The sequence below is a fragment of the Scyliorhinus torazame genome, chromosome 2 (genome assembly GCF_047496885.1).
Source record: "Scyliorhinus torazame isolate Kashiwa2021f chromosome 2, sScyTor2.1, whole genome shotgun sequence".
NCBI lineage: Eukaryota > Metazoa > Chordata > Chondrichthyes > Carcharhiniformes > Scyliorhinidae > Scyliorhinus > Scyliorhinus torazame.
This window is the reverse complement of record NC_092708.1, coordinates 388,220,149-388,241,076: the sequence shown is the minus strand read 5'-3', so window position 1 is coordinate 388,241,076 and position 20,928 is coordinate 388,220,149. Positions and strand designations below refer to the sequence as shown.

The following is a 20,928-nucleotide window of genomic DNA, read 5'->3' as shown; positions in this document are numbered from 1 at the left end:
CCAGGGAGGTGGCTTCAGCAGTGTAGACATCTATTCACTTTAACCTTCGTCGCCAGTTTTGTGAGGGCCACAAAGAATCCAGCACAAGTTTTAAGGATACAAAGTAATAACATTTATTTAGCTGCAGCAACTTCCCTTGCTGCACACTCCTTCCTGCTGGTTCCTAAACTGGCCAGCTTTATTTATACTAGGAGTTGACTAATGGTTTCTCCCCCCCCCCCCCCCCCCCCCTCATTGGGGAAGCTCATACTCCCTCAGGATTGTGGGATTGTCATTAGTCCCCAGCCAATGGCAAGTAGGCAGGTTATAACACATACATTAAATAGACAAGGCCCCTAAGTACTGATCTTGATGCGTTTAAAATTGTTCTGTTTGGAGTCAGAAAATTTGGTGCAATTACATTGAGATAGAAACTCTTTTCATATCACATAGAATTTACAGTAACTTGATCAGTCCAACAGGGTCTGTGCCATTTTTTATGCTCCATACAAATCTCCTCTCACCTACTACATCTCACCAATCAGCACACCCTTTTCCCTTTGTCTGTTGTATTGTTTGAATTCAGCTTTCAGAGACTTGGCCATGTGTTGGCTCCCAGTTGGTAAATCCCTGTTTCTGAAGGTAAAACTGGGTTTGGCTCTGGGTTATAGAAAGTGGATTTCACAACCCAACTGGAAACTGAAAGGAACAATTTAAATGCTTATTAAGTGCAAAATAAATTAGTTTTTTTTTTTATAGGTCAGTTTATACATGTGAAAGCAACCTCCAAGTTTGTTTTTTTGTTAACCTGTTAAGTGTCCCTATAAAATGCATAACTCCAATCCAAGTAAATCTTCTGTACAATGCAGAAGTCTTTGTGCCTGTACCAGTTGTTTGACAGAGCTATCCAGTTAGTTAATTCCCTCGTTCGTTCCTCATCGCTCTGCAGCTTTTTTTTCCTTTCTAAGTTTCTATCCAATTCTATTTTGAAAGTCAGCATTGAATCAAGTTCCGTTACCGTTTCAAGCAGTGCCGTCCAGATCATTGGAACTCACTGGTACCATTCTAGTCAATTTTCTCTGTGCCCTCTTCAAGATGATCTTATTGTCAATCTTTCTCTTCAATTTTTTCCCCCCTCTTTTCCAACGACGCCAACTTGTGCATGGGTACAAACACGTGATGCCCTGGGCACCCTCTTATATCACCCCAGTGGTCATTTCCACACCTGTGCCCAAGCCAAATGACGGTGCACATCGATGGTTTGTTGGGAGGGTGGAGAGCTTCTCCAACCTGTTCTTGTCTCCTTCCAATAACAGCATGTTTTTCAGAAAGTGGGGGGGGGGGGGGGGTCACTTGTTAGCACTTGGGAGAGCGATTGTATTCAAAAATGAACATTTCTGCATCCGAGACATTGACTATTGGTAGTTCAACTGCCCACAGTACTTCCAAGATCAGAATTCAGCACGAGGATCAGACCAGGAGCCTTCCTGGACTATGTGGCACAGTTCCACACAAAACCATCAACAGCCAACCATTGAAGAACTCTAATTAAAAAGTTTTAAGCAACAGGGTATCACTTCATTTTCCACACTGGAATCTTTAGGTGGGATTTTGCAGCCACTCCCGCTGGAGGGAACTTCCACTTCTGCCGTCTATAATGGGCTCCCCAGCAGCAGGGTGGGCGAGCCACGCAAAACGCCATAGACGTTGGTGGGGCCGGAATTTCTCACTGGCCTCTGCCTCCGGGGGTAGGGGGTAAAAGTTTGAATGTTACCTCTTGTTGCTACCGTTACATAATTCTTTGAGAAGGATGCTGAATTTTGGCACTTGACACTAGCCGACCTCTGCTCTCTTTGCCTTCCTGGTGTCTGACGTCTTTCAAAGATGCTTCCTGCCACTGAAAACCAGGCAGTACATATCCCTGACAATTAAAAAGAACTTAATTAACTTGCTGGAAATGGGCCCCGCAGCATTTAAAGTTGGGGAGGGTGGGAATGGCGTAATGTTTCAGGCCTGTTGAACGGAGACAATCAGATTAAAGTCCAGTAGACGGTGAGTCGGTTAGGTTTGCTGTAAGGAACGCATGAACCAAACCACCTCTGGTGGATTAATGTCACACAATTCTTAGTGAGCAAGAAAGTAAAAGCATTATGGGAAGCCGGGGCGAAGGTCAGGCAGCACCCAATGAGAGAAATTGTGGTTTCATGTCAAACAGAACAAATGCTATCAGTTAGAACTGTTCGTACATGGTGCCTCTGTGCAGAAATAGTGCCCCAGAAGATTAGACAGTATATTCCCCAGCTTGTGCAGTCACTCACATATCAGTGCAGTTGTATTAGGAACAGCTGAATGGAATCTCCAATTTTGGCCCTCTTGGACATCCCCAGTTTTCTTCACTCCGCCATTGGTGACCATGCCTTCAGCTGTCCAGTCCAAAGCTCTGGAATTCCATCCCTGAACCTCTCCACTTCCCTCTCCTCCTTTTGAGTCATTCCTTTAAACTGATCTCTTTGTCCAAGTTTTTGGTCGCTTATGTTCAATTTCAAATCTTGGCCGGCAAACCCCTGTGAGGCGCCTGGGGACAATTTACTATGTTAAAGACACCAGATAAATGCAAATTGTTTTTTAAAATTCAATTATGGGATGTGAGTTTTGCTGGTTAGGCCAGCATTTATTGCTAGTTGCCCTTCAGAAGGTGGTGGTGAGTTGTCTCTTGATCCGCGACAGTCCCTGTTTTGTAAGTACACCCACAGTGCTGTTAGGGAGGGAGTTCCAGGATTTTGACCCAGCGACAGTGAAGGAACAGCGATATATTTCCAAGTCAGGATGGTGGGTGACTTGGAGGGGAGCTAAGCCGGACAGTTATAGATGTGTGACGTTCAACGTGCTCCTATCTCCAGTTCTTCAAGTCAGTTACTGGAAGTACTTAGCAACTAACATAATTTCAATAGACGTATTGCAGAGTTTTGCTCTAACTGCCCCAGAACATACATAGACTTAGAACATACAGTGCAGAAGGAGGCCATTCGGCCCATCGAGTCTGCACCGACCCACTGAAACCCTCATGTCCACCCTATCCCCGTAACCCAATAACCCTTCCTAACCTTTTTGGTCACTAAGGGCAATTTATCATGGCCAATCCACCTAGCCTGCACGTCTTTGGACTGTGGGAGGAAACCGGAGCACCCGGAGGAAACCCACGCAGACACGGGGAGAACGTGCAGACTCCGCACAGACAGTGACCCAGCAGGGAATCGAACCTGGGACCCTGGCGCTGTGAAGCCACAGTGCTATCCACTTGTGCTACCGTGCTGCCCGGTACATCAGAACAGTACATCAGCATTCACTGCACCCTGTCACCAATCAAGGTGTTAGCGATCGTTCATTGGCTTTACATCCAGCTTCAAAATGATGAAACGGACAGGGGAGAACTTTAGTTGCCTTTCTGGCACTAACACTGTCACCAGCAATGCTACATGGCACTTAAAGGCCAAAAACAGGCCATTTGGCATAATAAATCTGTGTTGCTCCACACCAGCCACTTCCCACCCTGCTTCATCTAACCCCGTCGGTATAACTTTCCAATCTAATCCGTTCTTCTTCATGTGTTATCAAGCTTTCCCTTAAATGTGTCTATACTAATTGCCTCAACTGCTACACATGTTAGCAAGTTCCAAGGTCTAATCAAAGTTTTCATTGATTAAAACTATTGCTCAAATCTCCCCACCTTCTTTGAGACTGCACATCTTATTCAAGCATTTTGTAACTTTTTTTCTAGTGGAAGAAGTGGCACATTAATGATGAATTGGGTGGTAGTTAACTGCACACATCATTTGCATTTACAGAAAACTGTGTCACAGACCCAGGAGCTCCCAAAAAACTTTACCACCAGAGGATTGTTTCCTTGAAGTGAAGTCATTCCTATTATTTAGACTGATAGAGAAGCAAACGTTATTCACATCCAGGTCCTACAAACAGCGAATAGAAAAAATTGTCAGATCTGTGTTGGTGGCATTGGTTGAGGATTGAATCTTGGAGTGGGAAACTCCCTGCTTTGTTTAAACCAGTGCCATGGAATTAGGAATATTATTTGTGTGGAAGATTAGTCCCCAGTCACTTGGGCATCTAAAATGCTTGTTGTTCATCAGTTGTTTGAGTGTTGTTAAAATACCTCCATTCTGCAACTCAAACCAAGGCATTGAAGTGAAACACAAAAACAAGACAACAGATCAACTATTGACAATGACCTTCAGATCAAACCCACCTGCCTCTGATTCCCCTGAAATGGTATGGCTGACTGTCCCTTATTCTAGAAAAAAGAGCTCAAAGATTAGGTTCATTGCCACAGTAGGAAATGCTTCTGTAGGGCCACGAACATATGAAGTCCTGACAAGCGGTGGAGAATGATCGGTGCCTTCGTTCATTAGACTAATAAGACTTTGTCACTTCTGAGTTACCCAGTTAGCTTCACTTTGTGGGAGATATTTATTGCAGCTCGTTGCCAGGTCTGACGCACCTCTCTCTGTCTGCCTGCTGAAAAACGGGACCCATCATTCCAACAAATGGATTTGAGTTCAATTTCATTATTGTACAAGACCTGCATAAATCTGTCCTGTTTATTAATTCCCAAGCCTGGCATAAGCAGCAGTGACCGAGAGAAACCTAGAAAAATTAATATTGCTTCTTATTCATCCCAGAAGACTTGACTGTGGAGTATGTGTGCAGCCACACTGAAATGAAACCGCATGCTGATATTGAATGGAATGAGTGGCCACAAAGACACCTTGGGACATTTGTAGAAGTGAGTGAGAATGATATATTGTGCTCCAAGTGGAAGATGGGCAACCCTGAGGGGATAGTATTTTCTAATCCAATTAGAGGAACGAACCCACATTTACATTCAGAACAGAAAACTGTTTTTCGCATTATGTGAACTTGGTGGGGAGGGGAGTGGCCTACTCTCTGTGGCATGAGTGCACAGAAATCTCTCAAGTGATAACTAATACAAAAGATCCTTCATGGTGAAAATCTAAAAGAAAAGAAAGGATGCTGGAATTGCTTGGGTCAGGCAGCACCTTTGGCAGGAGACGCATGGCTGACATCCCAGGTGATGGAAGGTCGTCGATCTGAAATCTTAATTCTCTTTCTCCACAGATGCTGCCAGATCTACTGAGTGCTTGCAGCATTTTCTTTTAATATTTCTTGTTTGATTACTGTTTGTTGATGCCCTTCATCCAGCCGTTAATGGTGGTGGATAATTAAACAACTCACTGGAGAAGGAGGCTCCACAAATATCCCCATCCTCAATGATGTAGGAGCCTAGTACATCAGTGCAAAAGACCAGGCTGAGGCATTTGCAACAATCTTCAGTCAGAAGTGCCAAGTGGATGATCCATCTCGGCCTCCCCAGCTTCACAGATGTCAGTCTTCAGCCAATACGATTTGCTCCACGTGATATTAAGAAGCAGCTGAAGGCACTGGATTCTGCAAAGGTTATGGGCCCGAACAATATTCCGGCAATAGTACTGAAGGCTGGTGTTCCAGAACTTGCCGCACCCCTAGCCAAGCTATTCCAGTACAGCTACAACACTGGCATCTACCCGGCAATCCGGAAAATTGCCCATGTGTGTCCTTGCCTCAAGAAATAGGACAAATCCAACCCAGCCAATTACCGCCCAATGAGCCGGCTCTCCATCATCAGCAAAGTGATGGAAGGAGTCATCAACAGTTCTATCAAGCGGCACTTACTCAGCAATAACCTGCTCACAGACACTCAGTTTGGGTTCCACCAGGGTCACTCAGCTACTGACTTTGTTACAGCCTTGGTTCAAACTTGGACAAAAGAGCTGAATGCAAGAGGTGAGAGTAACTGCCCTTGACATCAAGGCAGCATTTGACAGAGTATGGTGATTGGAGGTCAATCATCTCAGCTCCAGGACATCACTGCAGGAGTTCCTCAGGGTAGTGCCCTAGGCCCAAACATCTTCAGCTGCTTCATCAAAGTCCTCCCTTCCATCATATGGTAGAAGTGGGGATGCGTGTAGATGACTGCACAATGTTCAGCACCATTAGCTACTCCTCAGATAATGAAGCAGTCCATGTCCAAATGCAGCAAGACCTGGACAATATCCAAGCTTGGCTGGCAAGAAGCAAGTTACATTCATGCCATACAATGACCATCTCCTCCAAGAGAGGATCTAACCATTGCCCCTTGACATTCAATGGGATTACCATCACTGAATTCCCCACAATCGACATCCTGGGGGTTACCAGTGATCAGAAACTGAACTGGACTAGCCATATCAATAGTGTGGCAGGTCAAAGGCTGGAATTCTAAGGCGAAATACTCACCTCCTGACTCCCCAAAGCCTGTCCACCACCTACAAGGCACAAGTCAGGAATGTAATGGAATACCCTCCACTTGCCTGGATGAGTGCTGTTCCAACAACACTCGAGAAGCTCGACACCACCCAGGACAAAGCAGCCCATTTGATTGCTACTCCTTCCAAAAAACGTTCAACCCCTCCACCACCGACAAATAATGGCAGCTATGTGTGCCTATTTACAAGATGCACGGCAGTAACTCGCCAACAACCCAGAATTCTCTCTCTAACAGCACAGTGGGTGCACCTACACCTCAGGAACTGCAGCGGTTCAAGAAGGCAGCTCACCGCCACCTTCTGAAGGGCAATTAGGGATGGGCAATAAATACTGGCCGAACCAGCGACGCCCACAGGCCATAACTTAATTCTTTACAAGTTATGGGAAGAAGCTTCGGGATGCTTACGTCTACAATGGGCACCAGCTTCAGGACTGACCTGTGCAATCAGGATTGACCAGCGTATCAATTGGCATCACGATCAGCCAATAAGTCTCATTGCATTGGCCAATTAGGAGGACTTGCAGGAAACTGTATATTTTGCAGCCAAAAATATGTCTGTTTCCTTAGCGAAGTATATTTAAAGCGCTCACTGCAGCAAATGGTCCATAGAATCTATTTAAAAGAAACTTATACAAACTACAGCGAATAAACTTTATGATTGAAATTACAGCAAGGTCTCCCAATAAAAACAAGTGATTTTTCAAGCAAAATGCACTGGCTGGGGTGGGGGGAACAGTTGCATCATACAAATTACAAGCATTAAACCAATCCCAGCTGTTTACAGCAATGCGGTCTTCAAGCATGATTGACAGATGAATTAACTAATCATCACTCTACTGACTAGGAATAGTGATGCAGCTGCTAAAAGTGGCCAATTCTAATCATCCAGCTCTGCAAAAATTCAAATTAGAAATGTAAGCACAGATTGCACCAAGTGCCTGAGATTCAAAGCACAGGTTGCCAAGCATCAGGCTGCATGCAGCCCACGCACGGTAGTTTGGTGTTTTAGTGTACAGACAGCACTAGGCATTGGAATAGAGCACACTTAAGCTAATGCAAGTTGATGTTGTGCCAACACACTTCTTATGTGATGCTGTTAATCTGCCACCTTTTGTGTTGCCAACCTTCCAAAATCAGACTGGAGTTGCCAGGAATGATAGATTGATCTGCAGGGCAGTGCTGCCTTGCAACCCAAGTGGAAAAATATATCAAAAGGGCATCAAACAAAGCCTTGGTGACCATGAAGTTGGACTCTCGAGCACTGCTGGTGCCGGTGCTGTGTAAACCCTGAAGGCCGAAAATGGCATTGGCCATACCTCTGGTCCTCTCTGGGGCACTCCACGTGGTGTTGTGGGCTGGAATGTAAACTAGCACCAGCATACGCCGTGACTGCAGGAAAGATCAGGAAAGGTCCAATCATGATCTCATTCAATCGTTGCCGTTGATTTCAAGCGCATCTCAGAAATTTGGTCAACACGCGAGCGCTGAACGTTTCTGCTGCTCGCAGATAGCTGAGCAGCACAAAGGCCCCCCTCCCCCACTAAATGTTATTTCAAGGAACTGGTATTGAACTTGCAGGTGAGGCACTGTTAGCTTGCTTCTGCTAGGGTGAAGTTAGTGGAAGTGCTGACGTTTGTTTTTGGAGGCTTTTTGGTGAGTTGCTGCTCACATTCAGGAAGGCCACAGGATCTGCTGCCCCAACTCTCCATGTACAAATGAAAGCCACCACCATTAATATCTTTGTCCAACAAACAGCCATAATACAAACAAAACCCCTATGCATTCCCTTATTACTTGTCTCATGGAAGCCGCAACCGTGTTCTCATATGCAGTGCTATCCCAGTAATTTCAACTTAATGGAAGGCTGGCGGATTTTCCTCGGGGAGGATGCAGTTGGCCTTGTATGACAAGCACAAACACCTCTCAGCCTTGTATGCCAGGCTTTGGACTGCACCACACTGCGTGGTTGCACTAAACTGGGTTGGCTGGCTGGCTAAGAGGCCACAGCAAGGCTACTGACAATAGTGCTCCTGATAATCTATTGGAGCAGGGTTTTTCAAAATGCGGATCATGACCCACGGACGTGTGGCGGGAGTGTCACAGAGCAATCGGTCGCACCAATCCCGCGGTGGTCCCGATCGTGGGAAGAAGTGCACAATGGCCACTGCCGGCTTTTAAATTGAGAATGGCAGCCACTGTCGCCTTTCAAATGAAAAGAAGTTAGGCTGTGTGCAATCTTCCAGACAGAAGCTTCAGCAGTGAGCAGGTCATGTGCCTTGCACGGACACTCTGGGCCCTCCATGTACGTGCTGTTATCGCTAAATCACGGAGGAGAACTGCTTCCATTTCCTAGCTGGCTATCAAGCAAGGCAAGAGGACTACGAAGATGGATTTTTCCTTTTAAAGTAAGAGGTGGCCGGAGACTCAAATCAGCAGTGTAACTGCTTAACAGGATCTCCCAACGGATTCTGCAGGAGAGTCCAAGGCAGGACAGAACAGTGCTAGCGTTAGCTCTGTGCAGAGCTCCAGGACCTCTGGTTAACAAAGAAGAAACTTAACTCATGTACAAAGCAGTATAACGATGATTCCTTGAGACGTGGCTTTGTCAATTGTGCCAGTGCAAATAACCATGCAAGCCCATGTGTGTTATACGCAGGGAAGTACTGGCAAATGAGAGGAGAAGTATCCGATTTTGAAAGAGCAGTGATGGGTGAAAAATTCCTTTTGAGGTTGAGACCCCAGAGTCAGTTACTAACTTACAGCTGACTCCAAATTAAAAGATTACACTACTGTCGCTGACCTGTGATACCACATTAAAAACATGCCAAAAGGGGCAGTACGATGGAGCAGTGGTTAGCACTGCTCCCTCACGGAGCCGAGGATCCGGGTTCTCTACCGGTCCCGGGTCACTGTCTGTGGTCTTTGCACATCCTCCCCATGTCTGTGGGGGTCTCAACCCAAAGATGGGCAAGGTAGGTGAATGGCCCACGCTAAATTGCCCCTTAATTGGAAAACAATTTTTTTAAAATTTTAAACATGCCAAGAGTCCATGATGCTGTCAAAATTCTGGAGTAGCATCTCCCATGAATAAACAGTGCTGAGTAAAACGAGCATTTTGTTGCTATTGCTCTTCACAACAATCTACATGAGCAATGTTGGAAATAACCGTTTTTGTAAAGATGAAGGCGGCAAAAAGCTGAAGGCGGCGCAGACTGAAGTCTGCACTTAATATGCATATGCACATTACCCTCTCCTCCTTTGAACCTGATTCAAGTGAGGAAATGAGGACCAAGCAGGCTACCCTTTCGCATTAAAGGTAAGCAAACGTGGCGTGGGTCGCGAAGGTCGGACAGTTGGCAAAAGTGTGTGTCAGGAAAAGAAGGTTTGAAAAACATTGTATTGGAGGGCAGACAGCTGGACTGACATAGGAGCAAGTGCCTTTGAGCACTAGGGTCCACATCAATGATGACAGTAAGCCAGGATTTACAGAGCGTTGACTGAGTTTGTACTGAACTGTTGAGGCGTTGTGAAGCTGGTGCCTGTGCTGCAATGGAAGGTGTTGCCTCAGCCACTTGACGCTGCATTACAAGTGAGTCTGCAAGTGCTGTCATGGATTTGGCCGTTGTTCCAATGTTGGAAAGGATAGGCTCCAAGCTCTGTGCGATGCCCTGCTCTATGCTCCATGACAACAACACAAGACCAATGCACCAAGTGTGCATGTGATTCTCCTGGATGCTATTTCATCTGACTTCAGCTGAGTTCACAGCAACAGAATATGTTTGCGACCTCTGCCTCCACAGAGTTGGTAGAAAGATTAACCTTTCCAGTCTGGCCTCACCATAGCACACTCGTACCCGGTGACTCACCACATGCAGGTCCTGACTCCAAATTAGCCTCTGACGACTGTGGAGTGCCAGTGTGTGAACTGGTGGGTGTGAGTGTCAGATCCAAGCAACCATGCTTCTTCCTTGGAAGTCCGGTGCAGCATTATGTCTCCCTCCTGGGGCTGTTGTGGCTGGCCAGGTAGCAATTCTTGGGTGTCTGAAAGTGTAACGTCAACAGGCGATAGTTGGGTGAGGAAGGGAAAGACACGGAGAAGAATGGCTGCAATGCTCCCTGGACTTCCTCTTTGCCTGCTGGTTGAATTGAGTTGACCCTTTAAGGTGTCCACGGATCACACATCTTAAAGGAAATGTTGGTTGTCTGTAGTCTGTTTGTCTCATGTACAATAGATTCCAGATTGCTGCACAGCCGGCCACCCATGGAATTTTGGTGGGGTGTAATGTACGAGTCCATGAGCTCATCATCAGCTTGCAGTTTCTGTCATGTAGCAGGATGACGTTAAGGTGGGAGATTAAAAGGGACTAGGGTAATAACATGCCGTCATTCTCAATCCTCTCGGCAAATCCAGTTTTGGTCTCTGTTCAATGTTGGGCAAATGGGATGAAGACATGCTTGGCTCCCATCACTTTTCTGCAGATTGCTTGTGTTTTGTACCCCCTTGTCCTGCAGGAGAGGGAGCAGAATGCCTGTGATTGTCTTGCACTGTTTGGGTAATGTTCCTGTCATAGCTAAAAGCTGGCACTCTGTGAAGGAGGTGGGAGACATGTGTCTGAGGCATAGCTGTCTCCCTGCTCTGCTGCTCCATTTCCACTCTCCATTTGCAGCAGTGACAGTCAGCAACAGCTTCTTTTGATTCAGTGTAACTTCCTTTTAAGAAAACCACACTGTCTTTATGAACTGGAGGCTGGTGGAGCAAATGCAACCCTTGCACACTGTTGCGTATGCATCTAGTCACGGGCTGCATGCAGAAATCATGGGATCGGGGAGGCAGGGGGTAGATAAGCGACCTCCTCCCCTGCTCAAAAACAAGCCTAAAAACATTTTCCCCATGTGTGCTTTTAATTTTCTTTGAACATTTCAAGATGCGGGGAAAAAACTTAATTCAATTGAGTGGGTAGCTATGTTGAACCAAGTCAGCTTAAAATGCTTCCACCACTACAGGTAATTGTGAACACCAGTAATGTTACCGTACAGTTAGGCAGCTTTGAATCCTTTCTCCAGGCATGATCCCTGTTTGCGAGGAGAAGAGCTTCTGCTTGACATAAGATGAAAATGTCAGATACTCACAACCTTTTTGCTTCAATCAAATCCCAACACCTAAAAGGAAGTTTTACAATAAGTTGAATAGAAACCTACAAAGGTTTAAGCAGCCATTGGTGTCCACAGATGTTCGTGATAGCAGGACTGAATACAGCAGATGGGGCAAAAGAACAAAGAAATGTACAGCACAGGAACAGGCTCTTCGGCCCTCCAAGCCCGTGCCGACCATGCTGCCCGACTAAACTACAATCTTCTACACTTCCTGGGTCCCTATCCCTCTATTCCCATCCTATTCATGTATTTGTCAAGATGCCCCTTAAATGTCACTATCGTCCCTGCTTCCACCACCTCCTCCGGTAGCGAGTTCCAGGCACCCATTACCCTCTGTAAAAAAACTTGCCTCGTACATCTACTCTAAACCTTGCCCCTCTCACCTTAAACCTATGCCCCCTAGTAATTGACCCCTCTACCCCGGGGAAAAGCCTCTGACTATCCACTCTGTCTATGCCCCTCATAATTTTGTAGACCTCTATCAGGTCGCCCCTCAACCTCCTTCGTTCCAGTGAGAACAAACCGAGTTTATTCAACCGCTGCTCATAGCTAATGCCCTCCATACCAGGCAACATTCTGGTAAATCTCTTCTGCACCCTCTCTAAAGCCTCCACATCCTTCTGGTAATGTGGCGACCAGAATTGAACACTATACTCCAAGTGTGGCCTAACTAAGGTTCTATACAGCTGACTTGCCAATTCTTATACTCAATGCCCTGGCCAATGAAGGCAAGCATGCCGTATGCCTTCTTGACTACCTTCTCCACCTGTGTTGCCCCTTTCAGTGACCTGTGGACCTGTTCTCCTAGATCTCTTTGACTTTCAATACTCTTGAGGGTTCTACCATTCACTGTATATTCCCTACCTGCATTAGACCTTCCAAAATGCATTACCTCACATTTGTCCGGATTAAACTCCATCTGCCATCTCTCCGCCCAAGTCTCCAAACAATCTAAATCCTGCTGTATCCTCTGACAGTCCTCATCGCTATCCGCAATTCCACCAACCTTTGTGTCGTCTGCAAACTTACTAATCAGACCAGTTACATTTTCCTCCAAATCATTTATATATACTACAAACAGCAAAGGTCCCAGCACTGATCCCTGTGGAGCACCACTGGTCACAACCCTCCAATTAGAAAAGCATCCTTCCATTGCTACTCTCTGCCTTCTATGACCTAGCCAGTTCTGTATCCACCTTGCCAGCTCACCCCTGATCCCGTGTGACTTCACCTTTTGTACTAGTCTACCATGAGGGACCTTGTCAAAGGCCTTACTGAAGTCCATATATACAACATCCACTGCCCTACCTGCATCAATCATCTTTGTGACCTCCTCGAAAAACTCTATCAAGTTAGTGAGACACGACCTCCCCTTCACAAAACCATGCTGCCTCTCACTAATACGTCCATTTGCTTCCAAATGGGAGTAGATCCTGTCTCGAAGAATTCTCTCCAGTAATTTTCCTACCACTGAAGTAAGGCTCACCGGCCTGTAGTTCCCTGGATTATCCTTGCTACCCTTCTTAAACAGAGGAACAACATTGGTTATTCTCCAGTCCTCCGGGACATCACCTGAAGACAGTGAGGATCCAAAGATTTCTGTCAAGGCCTCAGCAATTTCCTCTCCAGCCTCCTTCAGTATTCTGGGGTAGATCCCATCAGGCCCTGGGGACTTATCTACCTTAATATTTTTTAAGACACCCAACACCTCGTCTTTTTGGATCTCAATGTGACCCAGGCTATCTACACACCCTTCTCCAGACTCAACATCTACCAATTTCTTCTCTTTGGTGAATACTGATGCAAAGTATTCATTTAGCACCTCGCCCATTTCCTCTGGCTCCACACATAGATTCCCTTGCCTATCCTTCAGTGGGCCAACCCTTTCCCTGGCTACCCTCTTGCTTTTTATGTACGTGTAAAAAGCCTTGGGATTTTCCTTAACCCTATTTGCCAATGACTTTTCGTGACCCCTTCTAGCCCTCCTGACTCCTTGCTTAAGTTCCTTCCTACTTTCCTTATATTCCACACAGGCTTCGTCTGTTCCCAGCCTTTTAACCCTGACAAATGCCTCCTTTTTCTTTTTGACGAGGCCTACAATATCTCTCGTTATCCAAGGTTCCCGAAAATTGCCGTATTTATCCTTCTTCCTCACAGGAACATGCCGGTCCTGAATTCCTTTCAACTGACACTTGAAAGCCTCCCACATGTCAGATGTTGATTTACCCTCAAACATCCGCCCCCAATCTATGTTCTTCAGTTCCCGCCTAATATTGTTATAATTAGCCTTCCCCCAATTTAGCACATTCATCCTAGGGCCACTCTTATCCTTGTCCACCAGCACTTTAAAACTTACTGAATTGTGGTCACTGTTCCCGAAATGCTCCCCTACTGAAACTTCTACCACCTGGCCGGGCTCATTCCCCAATACCAGGTCCAGTACCGCCTATTCCCTAGTTGGACTGTCTACATATTGTTTTAAGAAGCCCTCCTGGATACTCCTTACAAACTCCGCCCCGTCTAAGCCCCTGGCACTAAGTGAGTCCCAGTCAATATTGGGGAAGTTGAAGTCTCCTATCACCACAACCCTGTTGTTTTTACTCTTTTCCAAAATCTGTCTACCTATCTGCTCCTCTATCTCCCGCTGGCTGTTGGGAGGCCTGTAATAAACCCCCAACATTGTGACTGCACCCTTCTTATTCCTGATCTCTACCCATATAGCCTCATTGCCCTCTGAGGTGTCCTCCCGCAGTACAGCTGTGATATTCTCCCTAACCAGTAGCGCAACTCCGCCACCCCTTTTACATCCCCCTCTATCCCGCCTGAAACATCTAAATCCTGGAACGTTTAGCTGCCAATCCTGCCCTTCCCTCAACCAGGTCTCTGTAATGGCAACAACATCATAGTTTCAAGTACTAATCCAAGCTCTAAGTTCATCTGCCTTACCCGTAATACTTCTTGCATTAAAACATGTGCACTTCAGGCCACCAGACCAGCTGTGTTCAGCAACTTCTCCCTGTCTGCTCTGCCTCAGAGCCCCACTGTCCCTATTCCCTAGTTCTCCCTCAATGCTCTCACCTTCTGACCTATTGCTCCCGTGCCCACCCCCCTGACATATTAGTTTAAACCCTCCCGTGTGACACTAGCAAACCACGCGGCCAGGATATTTATGCCTCTCCAGTTTAGATGCAACCCGTCCTTATATAGGTCACATCTGCCCCGGAAGAGCTCCCAGTGGTCCAGATAACTGAAACCCTCCCTCCTACACCAGCTGTTTAGCCACGTGTTTAGCTGCTCTATCTTCCTATTTCTAGCCTCACTGGCACGTGGCACAGGGAGTAATCCCGAGATTACAACCCTAGAGGTCCTGTCTTTTAACTTTCTGCCTAGCTCCCTGAACTCCTGCTGCAGGACCTCATGCCCCTTCCTGCCTATGTCGTTAGTACCAATATGTACAACGACCTCTGCCTGTTTGCCCTCCCCCTTCAGGATGCCCTCTACCCGTTCGGAGACATCCTGGACCCTGGCACCAGGGAGGCAACATACCATCCTGGAGTCTCTTTCACGTCCACAGAAGCGCCTACGCAGTATTGTGGCTGTTTAGAAGATGCCAATGTACAGCTTTTCATAGACAACACTGATTTCATAACGATAAATACTTTATTGCCCTTGTGTCTATTGATTAGGAAGGGGTCAATTAGACAGAATTTTCAATTCTGACCCAATTGCCCCTGCTGTAAGGGCACATGTAACAGTATCAATTGAGCACAGGACTGGGCCATGCTGTGAAACTTCTGGAACTCCCTATCTAGGCTTATTCCTGAAGAGCCGGCACTGGAACATGTTAGCAGACATTGGTGCCAAGATTCCTCAATGACTAGTAGCTTCAAGAGTGGATGGGCAAAATCTGCTTTGTAAATTGTGATAGCATACTGCTGTGGGTTATCGGGTGGTGCAGAGTTTTGTATTTGGCTTTGTATTTAAATGATTGGTGTGGACCCATAACACGGCCACAGCGCACCCAATTTATTTTGAAAAACCTTTCAAATGCCCTGCCTTCCCTTCATTTCGAGAAGCGACCCAGCCGGGTGAATGAAGTGATTGTTAGCTGCTTTCCTCATGTGCATTTTTGCAACAGTAGGCACGGATTTCAATCCCAGGGCTTCACAATGTTGCTCGGTGCACTAGCTGAGTGTATTGTTGAGCAAGGCAGACCAGGAATTTCCCAGGTTCAGTCCCTCGGTCCCACCACTATGTGAAGCTGACCTCAGCCCAGGAGCAAGGGGGCATATTGTAATTAGCCAATGGAGCCCTGGGCTATAAAAATGGGCTAGTGTCCCAGTTGCTGGTCTGTGTGCTGTTTTCAAAGAAGTGTGGGTGTCCGGTGAGGACTTGTTCAGATTTGCCTCTGATGCTCCACACAGTCAAATAATCTGATGATCTTCATTAGGCATGGAGAAAATGCTGGAGAGATGTGGAACTATATCCCAGCACCATTCAGTGCCATCAATAGAGATGGAGATTCAGCCTTATTTAAATATGGCATTGGCCTGATGTGGTCATCATCCACTCCTTCCCTGAAATTCATCGTTACTCAGAGGTTGAAAGCATGCTCAAGAATGGGTCAGCAACACTTGAAAAGTATTGGAAATAATCACAAATCTACTTGCAAAAGATTTTAATGAGATTTTAATTGCTGGTTTGGTTTGTTGTTTGAAGGCAATCCTCCAGACGCTTACTTTCATGGTTTTTTCTCCCTTTTTTCAGTTAGTAAGTAAAAGTTCATTTACAGCCCTACTGGTTTGATTCAGTCACGTTATCGTCCACTTCGAATGTGAACGCTGACTCTCCATCAGCAGTAGCGTGTTCTAGTGCTACAAGCCAAGGCTGCGTGTGGCTGTTTGTCCCCATCCCGTGCCCTGCCTCCTCAGGCCCTGTACTACCCTGAGACCTGAATGCACTCAGCCAGCAGTATTGATTTCAATCTGTTAAATACAGCTACTGTTGCCCGTCTCGTGCTGCAGCACCGTCTTCCCTCCCTCTCTTTTCCTCCCCTTCCTACTTCCCTCCCTCCCACACCCTGCATGTGCTCGGAGGCTGGTGTTGTACGGTTGTTTGGCATTGCTGGGCTGCTGCTGATCTGCACACAGCCGCTTTGTTTGTCTCTCTGTGCCTGTCTGACTCCAAAGTCTATTTATTTTGCATGAGTCATATCTCTGTAAGATTCAGATCTCGATCAGTAGAATACGTTAGTGCAGTTAAATGTTTAATTGATTGAAATGTTAATCCAGGCAAATATAACCAGAGTAAATTGGTCAGTTGAGATATTAGATACATCCATAACGTAACTATTTATTTCAATGAATAAGTCATAGAAATTGTATCGATCATTTTTAAATATTCTTCATAATATTTAACATAAGTTGTTCCCTGTTTTTACTGCATAGCTTCTGCTCTTTTCGGGTTTTTATAGCAGACCTCACTTTTGTAGCAGCAACTAAAAACATTGCGTTAATGTTAAACCTGTAAGTGACCAGTGAAAGAATCATAAACTAAAAGCAAACAATGCCGGAAGGACACGGCACAAGCAACAAACATATCAAAGAGGAAAGTTAATGGCTCAAATGGAAAAGTATTTATCAGAACCCAAGGCGAGAATCCTGCAGATGATAGCACCTTGGATACCTTGTAACCAGGCAACTTCCTCAGCAGAGCAGCTGCTAAAGATTAGCCCATTGGGGGAGACCCAAGTGGGGTAATTCTTCCCCCTGTGTTATAGTGTAAAGCAGACAGCAGTGAATCAGCAGCTCAGTCTCACCCCATTTTTATTTCAATTGACTAATGATCAGGAGAGATAAAATAAGCTGCTGGCTCAGCCAGCTGTTTTACACTATCGCACAAAACAAGGTCTACCCAATAGGTTAAATTTCAACTTCTACGTACTATTTTATCACCCAAGATAAAGTCACCTGAATATATACTGGCTGTGGCCCCCTGCTTAAAAGTATTTAAAATACTTTGCCATTAACGTTTGTGATTTATTTTAAAAATCTGATCTAAGCGTGCCATAATACATTTCCTGGCCACAAGACACTGTTTTCTTTTGGATTTTTAACCCTGTTTCAGTCCTCTGCCTGCCTTATGAATACGCACCGTGGGATCTAGCTAATGGCAGGCAATATGTCTGTTCTCCTGGGCATCAATATGGGGTAACTAACAGATAGTGCTGCACGTGTTATTAATTCACACCCTTCCACTCTGTTCACTGGCCTGATTGCTACATCGGTGACCCCTGTAGGAGGGTAGAAAGACTGCGTATCTGCATATCCACTAAAATGACAGACACGGGCAAGAAGCAAGTAGGGCAATGCCATTCTGTACACTGAGGAAATGACCAGCTTATAAAGTGCAGCCACTTTGCAGGCTGGCAAAAGCTTTGAGTGACTTTTAGATTGGGTTTGAATATGAAATCACCTCCGGGAGTTAAGTTCACAGTATGAACCGGTGTAAGTATAAACAGCGTGATGCTGGTAAAGTCCTAACTTAAAGACGATCCAACATGGGAACATTTTTAATTTTACTAGTGTTTTAAAAGGAAAATCACTCGAACTGGGGAGTGTTGGGAAGATGACAGAACTCCCCACCAACCGTTTGTATAAGTCTAAAAGCGGATCCACACTCAAAAGGAGTACCTGTAGTAAAACTGTACGCTGAACAGAATATATGCACCGAGGCAGTGCAGGCAGCACCTCCACGGGGCTGTTAATCAAATAAGAAATTAGCCCAAAATAAATCAGGTTAAGGCAGCATATTGTTGGGCTCAACAGCAGTTTACTTTCAGTGTGATCCAATCAAAAGCTTTAGCTGAAAGCAAATCTTCAAGCAGGTTTGATACCATCAGGGAGCATTGATTAATCTCATCCCGTTAGAGAAGTAAATGACAAACGGTTCATTCCTAGTTGCACACAGTTATAAAAGCTGCATTTTGTTTATTTCCATTCATAATGTATTTGTTAAATTCTATATCTTATTAATAGAACTTAATAAGCATTTTTCCAGAGAGCTAATAAAAATACAGCTCTAAAGCATTATAGTTTCTTGTTCAGTACTATTTCAGCTGACATACAAAAACTGGGGGAAAAATCCTGATTAAGTGACAACAATCTGCATTTGTATAATACATTTAACATAGTGAAACATCCCTAGGCTCTTCACAGAAGCGTTATCAGACAGATTTATCAACGAGCCACATAACAAGATATTAGGACAGGTGACCGAAAACTTGACCCAGAGAGACAGATTGCCATGCACATTTGGGATTGCTTAGATTGGCAGGTGAAGGGCTGCTTCAGTATGTGGTTGTTGAGTCTAATAATGTGAAGCACTGTACCGTTTTGTTAGTGCGTCTGTTTTGAGTCCTTATGCAACTTTGGCTTGGTGTTCGCTGTTGATGATGTCCATCCGTCTTGCGTCCCTGCAGGTTCGGTGCACGCCACATCGATCGCAGCCTCGAGAGTGGAGCAGGCGCTGTCGGAGGTGGCTTCATCCTTGCAGAGCAGTATGCCGAAACAGGGGCCGATGCACCCCTGGATGACCCTGGCCCAGATCTGGCTGCATGCAGGTTAACATACGGTGATTCTGCACCGCTCTTTACACTTCCGTTTCGTATTCAGCTGTGGAATGCTAGTAAGGTTAAAAAGGTGGAAAGCAACACTCCCAGCATACACAACATTGCATTCAAAATATACGAGTGTTTTCTGCAGAATTCTCCAGCGTTCTGGTGCGTCCTCATAGTAATTTAGATATGTGGTTTGAAAAACCAGTGTTTTACAACCCAGAACCCATATTTACCAACCAGCCATCCTTCGCGACGCATTCTGGCCAACCTTCGCGACCCACGATTTTCACTTACCTTTAATGTGAGGGGTGAGCCTGCTCCGTCCTCACGATCTCACTTGCTTTCAGTGTTACATTTCTGCTAAGGACTTCCGCTGGTGATTTGAAGTTCTTGCTGCATCCATTGAAAAATTCAAAAGGTTTGTCCTCGCACTCACCATGCTGAGTCTTCAAATGCCTTTGAAGTTTTCCGTTTTAATCTTTCCTTTGCCAGTACTTCCCTTCATATAACACACATGAACTTTGCATCCTGATTTGCAGTGGCACAATTAATAAACCCATAACCTCAAGAAATCATCTTTATGCTGCTTTGTTACAGTTTTCAGCTTCTTCATGGGTTGTTCACCAGAGGTTCTGGAGCTCACAACAGCATTGCTGGCAGCTACAAAATGGAGGAATCTCTCGCGCTCAGAGTACGTGGCGTCAGTATATGGGGCTCCCTGCCGTGACACGATGGCACAGTGGTTGGCACTGCTACATCACAGTGCCAGGAACCCGGGCTCGATTCCGACTTTGAGTGACTGGCTGTGTGGAGTTTGCACTTTCTCCCCGTATCTGCATGGGTTTCCTCCGGTTACTCCAGTTTCCTCCCGTAATCCAAAAATGTGCAAGTTAGGTGGGTTGGGCATGCTAAATTGGCCCTAGATGGGGTTAAGGGGATAGTGTGGGGTTTGGGCCTAGGTGAGGTACTCTTTCGAGGGCTGGTGCAGACTCAATGGGCCGAATAGCCTCTTTCTACACTGTAGGGATTCTATGATTTTAAAAAAGAATCTGCTCCTCGGATCAACATGCTGACATCAGGAGGACGCAGTCTGCCTCGCTGTGCTCCGGGGCGGCAAACATGCACTGGACAGCCAGCATTCTGAAAGCCAGTCGTGGCCAGCATTTTCAAAAGCTGGTTGCGGTTGTTGTTCCCTTCTTCCCTCGATCGGGAACGCAGCCACCCTCCCGACATCCGCCCACGGGCGTAACCCTGACTTTGAAAATTACCGCTTTAGACCATACTTTGCACAACATAAACTTGCATTTATATGATGCCTTTAAAATTGTGCTAGTCAGGATATCTAAAACACAGCCTCAGGATAACAGCAGCACAGCCTCAGGATAACAGCAGCACAGCCTCAGGGTAACAGCAGCACAGCCTCAGGGCGACAGCAGCACAGCCTCAGGGTAACAGCAGCACAGCCTCAGAATAACAGCAGCACAGCCTCAGGGTAACAGCAGCACAGCCTCAGGGTGACGGCAGCACAGCCTCAGAGTAACAGCAGCACAGCCTCAGGGTGACGGCAGCACAGCCTCAGGGTAACAGCAGCACAGCCTCAGGGTAACAGCAGCACAGCCTCAGGGTGACGGCAGCACAGTCTCAGGGTAACAGCAGCACAGCCTCAGGATAACAGCAGCACAGCCTCAGAGTAACAGCAGCACAGCCTCAGAGTAACAACAGCACAGCCTCAGGGTAACAGCAGCACAGCCTCAGGGTAACAGCAGCACAGCCTCAGAGTAACAGCAGCACAGCC

The 20,928-nt window shown here is 46.0% G+C and overlaps 1 protein-coding gene across 2 annotated transcripts in view; it reads left to right on the top strand.

Annotated features, from left to right (window-relative positions):
* Nucleotides 1-20,928, top strand: part of ttc7b (tetratricopeptide repeat domain 7B) — a 378,370-nt gene that overhangs the window by 250,733 nt on the left and 106,709 nt on the right. Inside the window, exons 18-19 of one of the 2 annotated variants that reach the window (XM_072494049.1) lie at nt 16,235-16,285; nt 18,996-19,136. In XM_072494049.1, coding sequence (XP_072350150.1) covers nt 16,235-16,285; nt 18,996-19,136 — 192 coding nt within the window. The remainder of the gene's footprint in view (nt 1-16,234; nt 16,286-18,995; nt 19,137-20,928) is intronic. The other variant, XM_072494039.1, reaches the window with a different exon arrangement.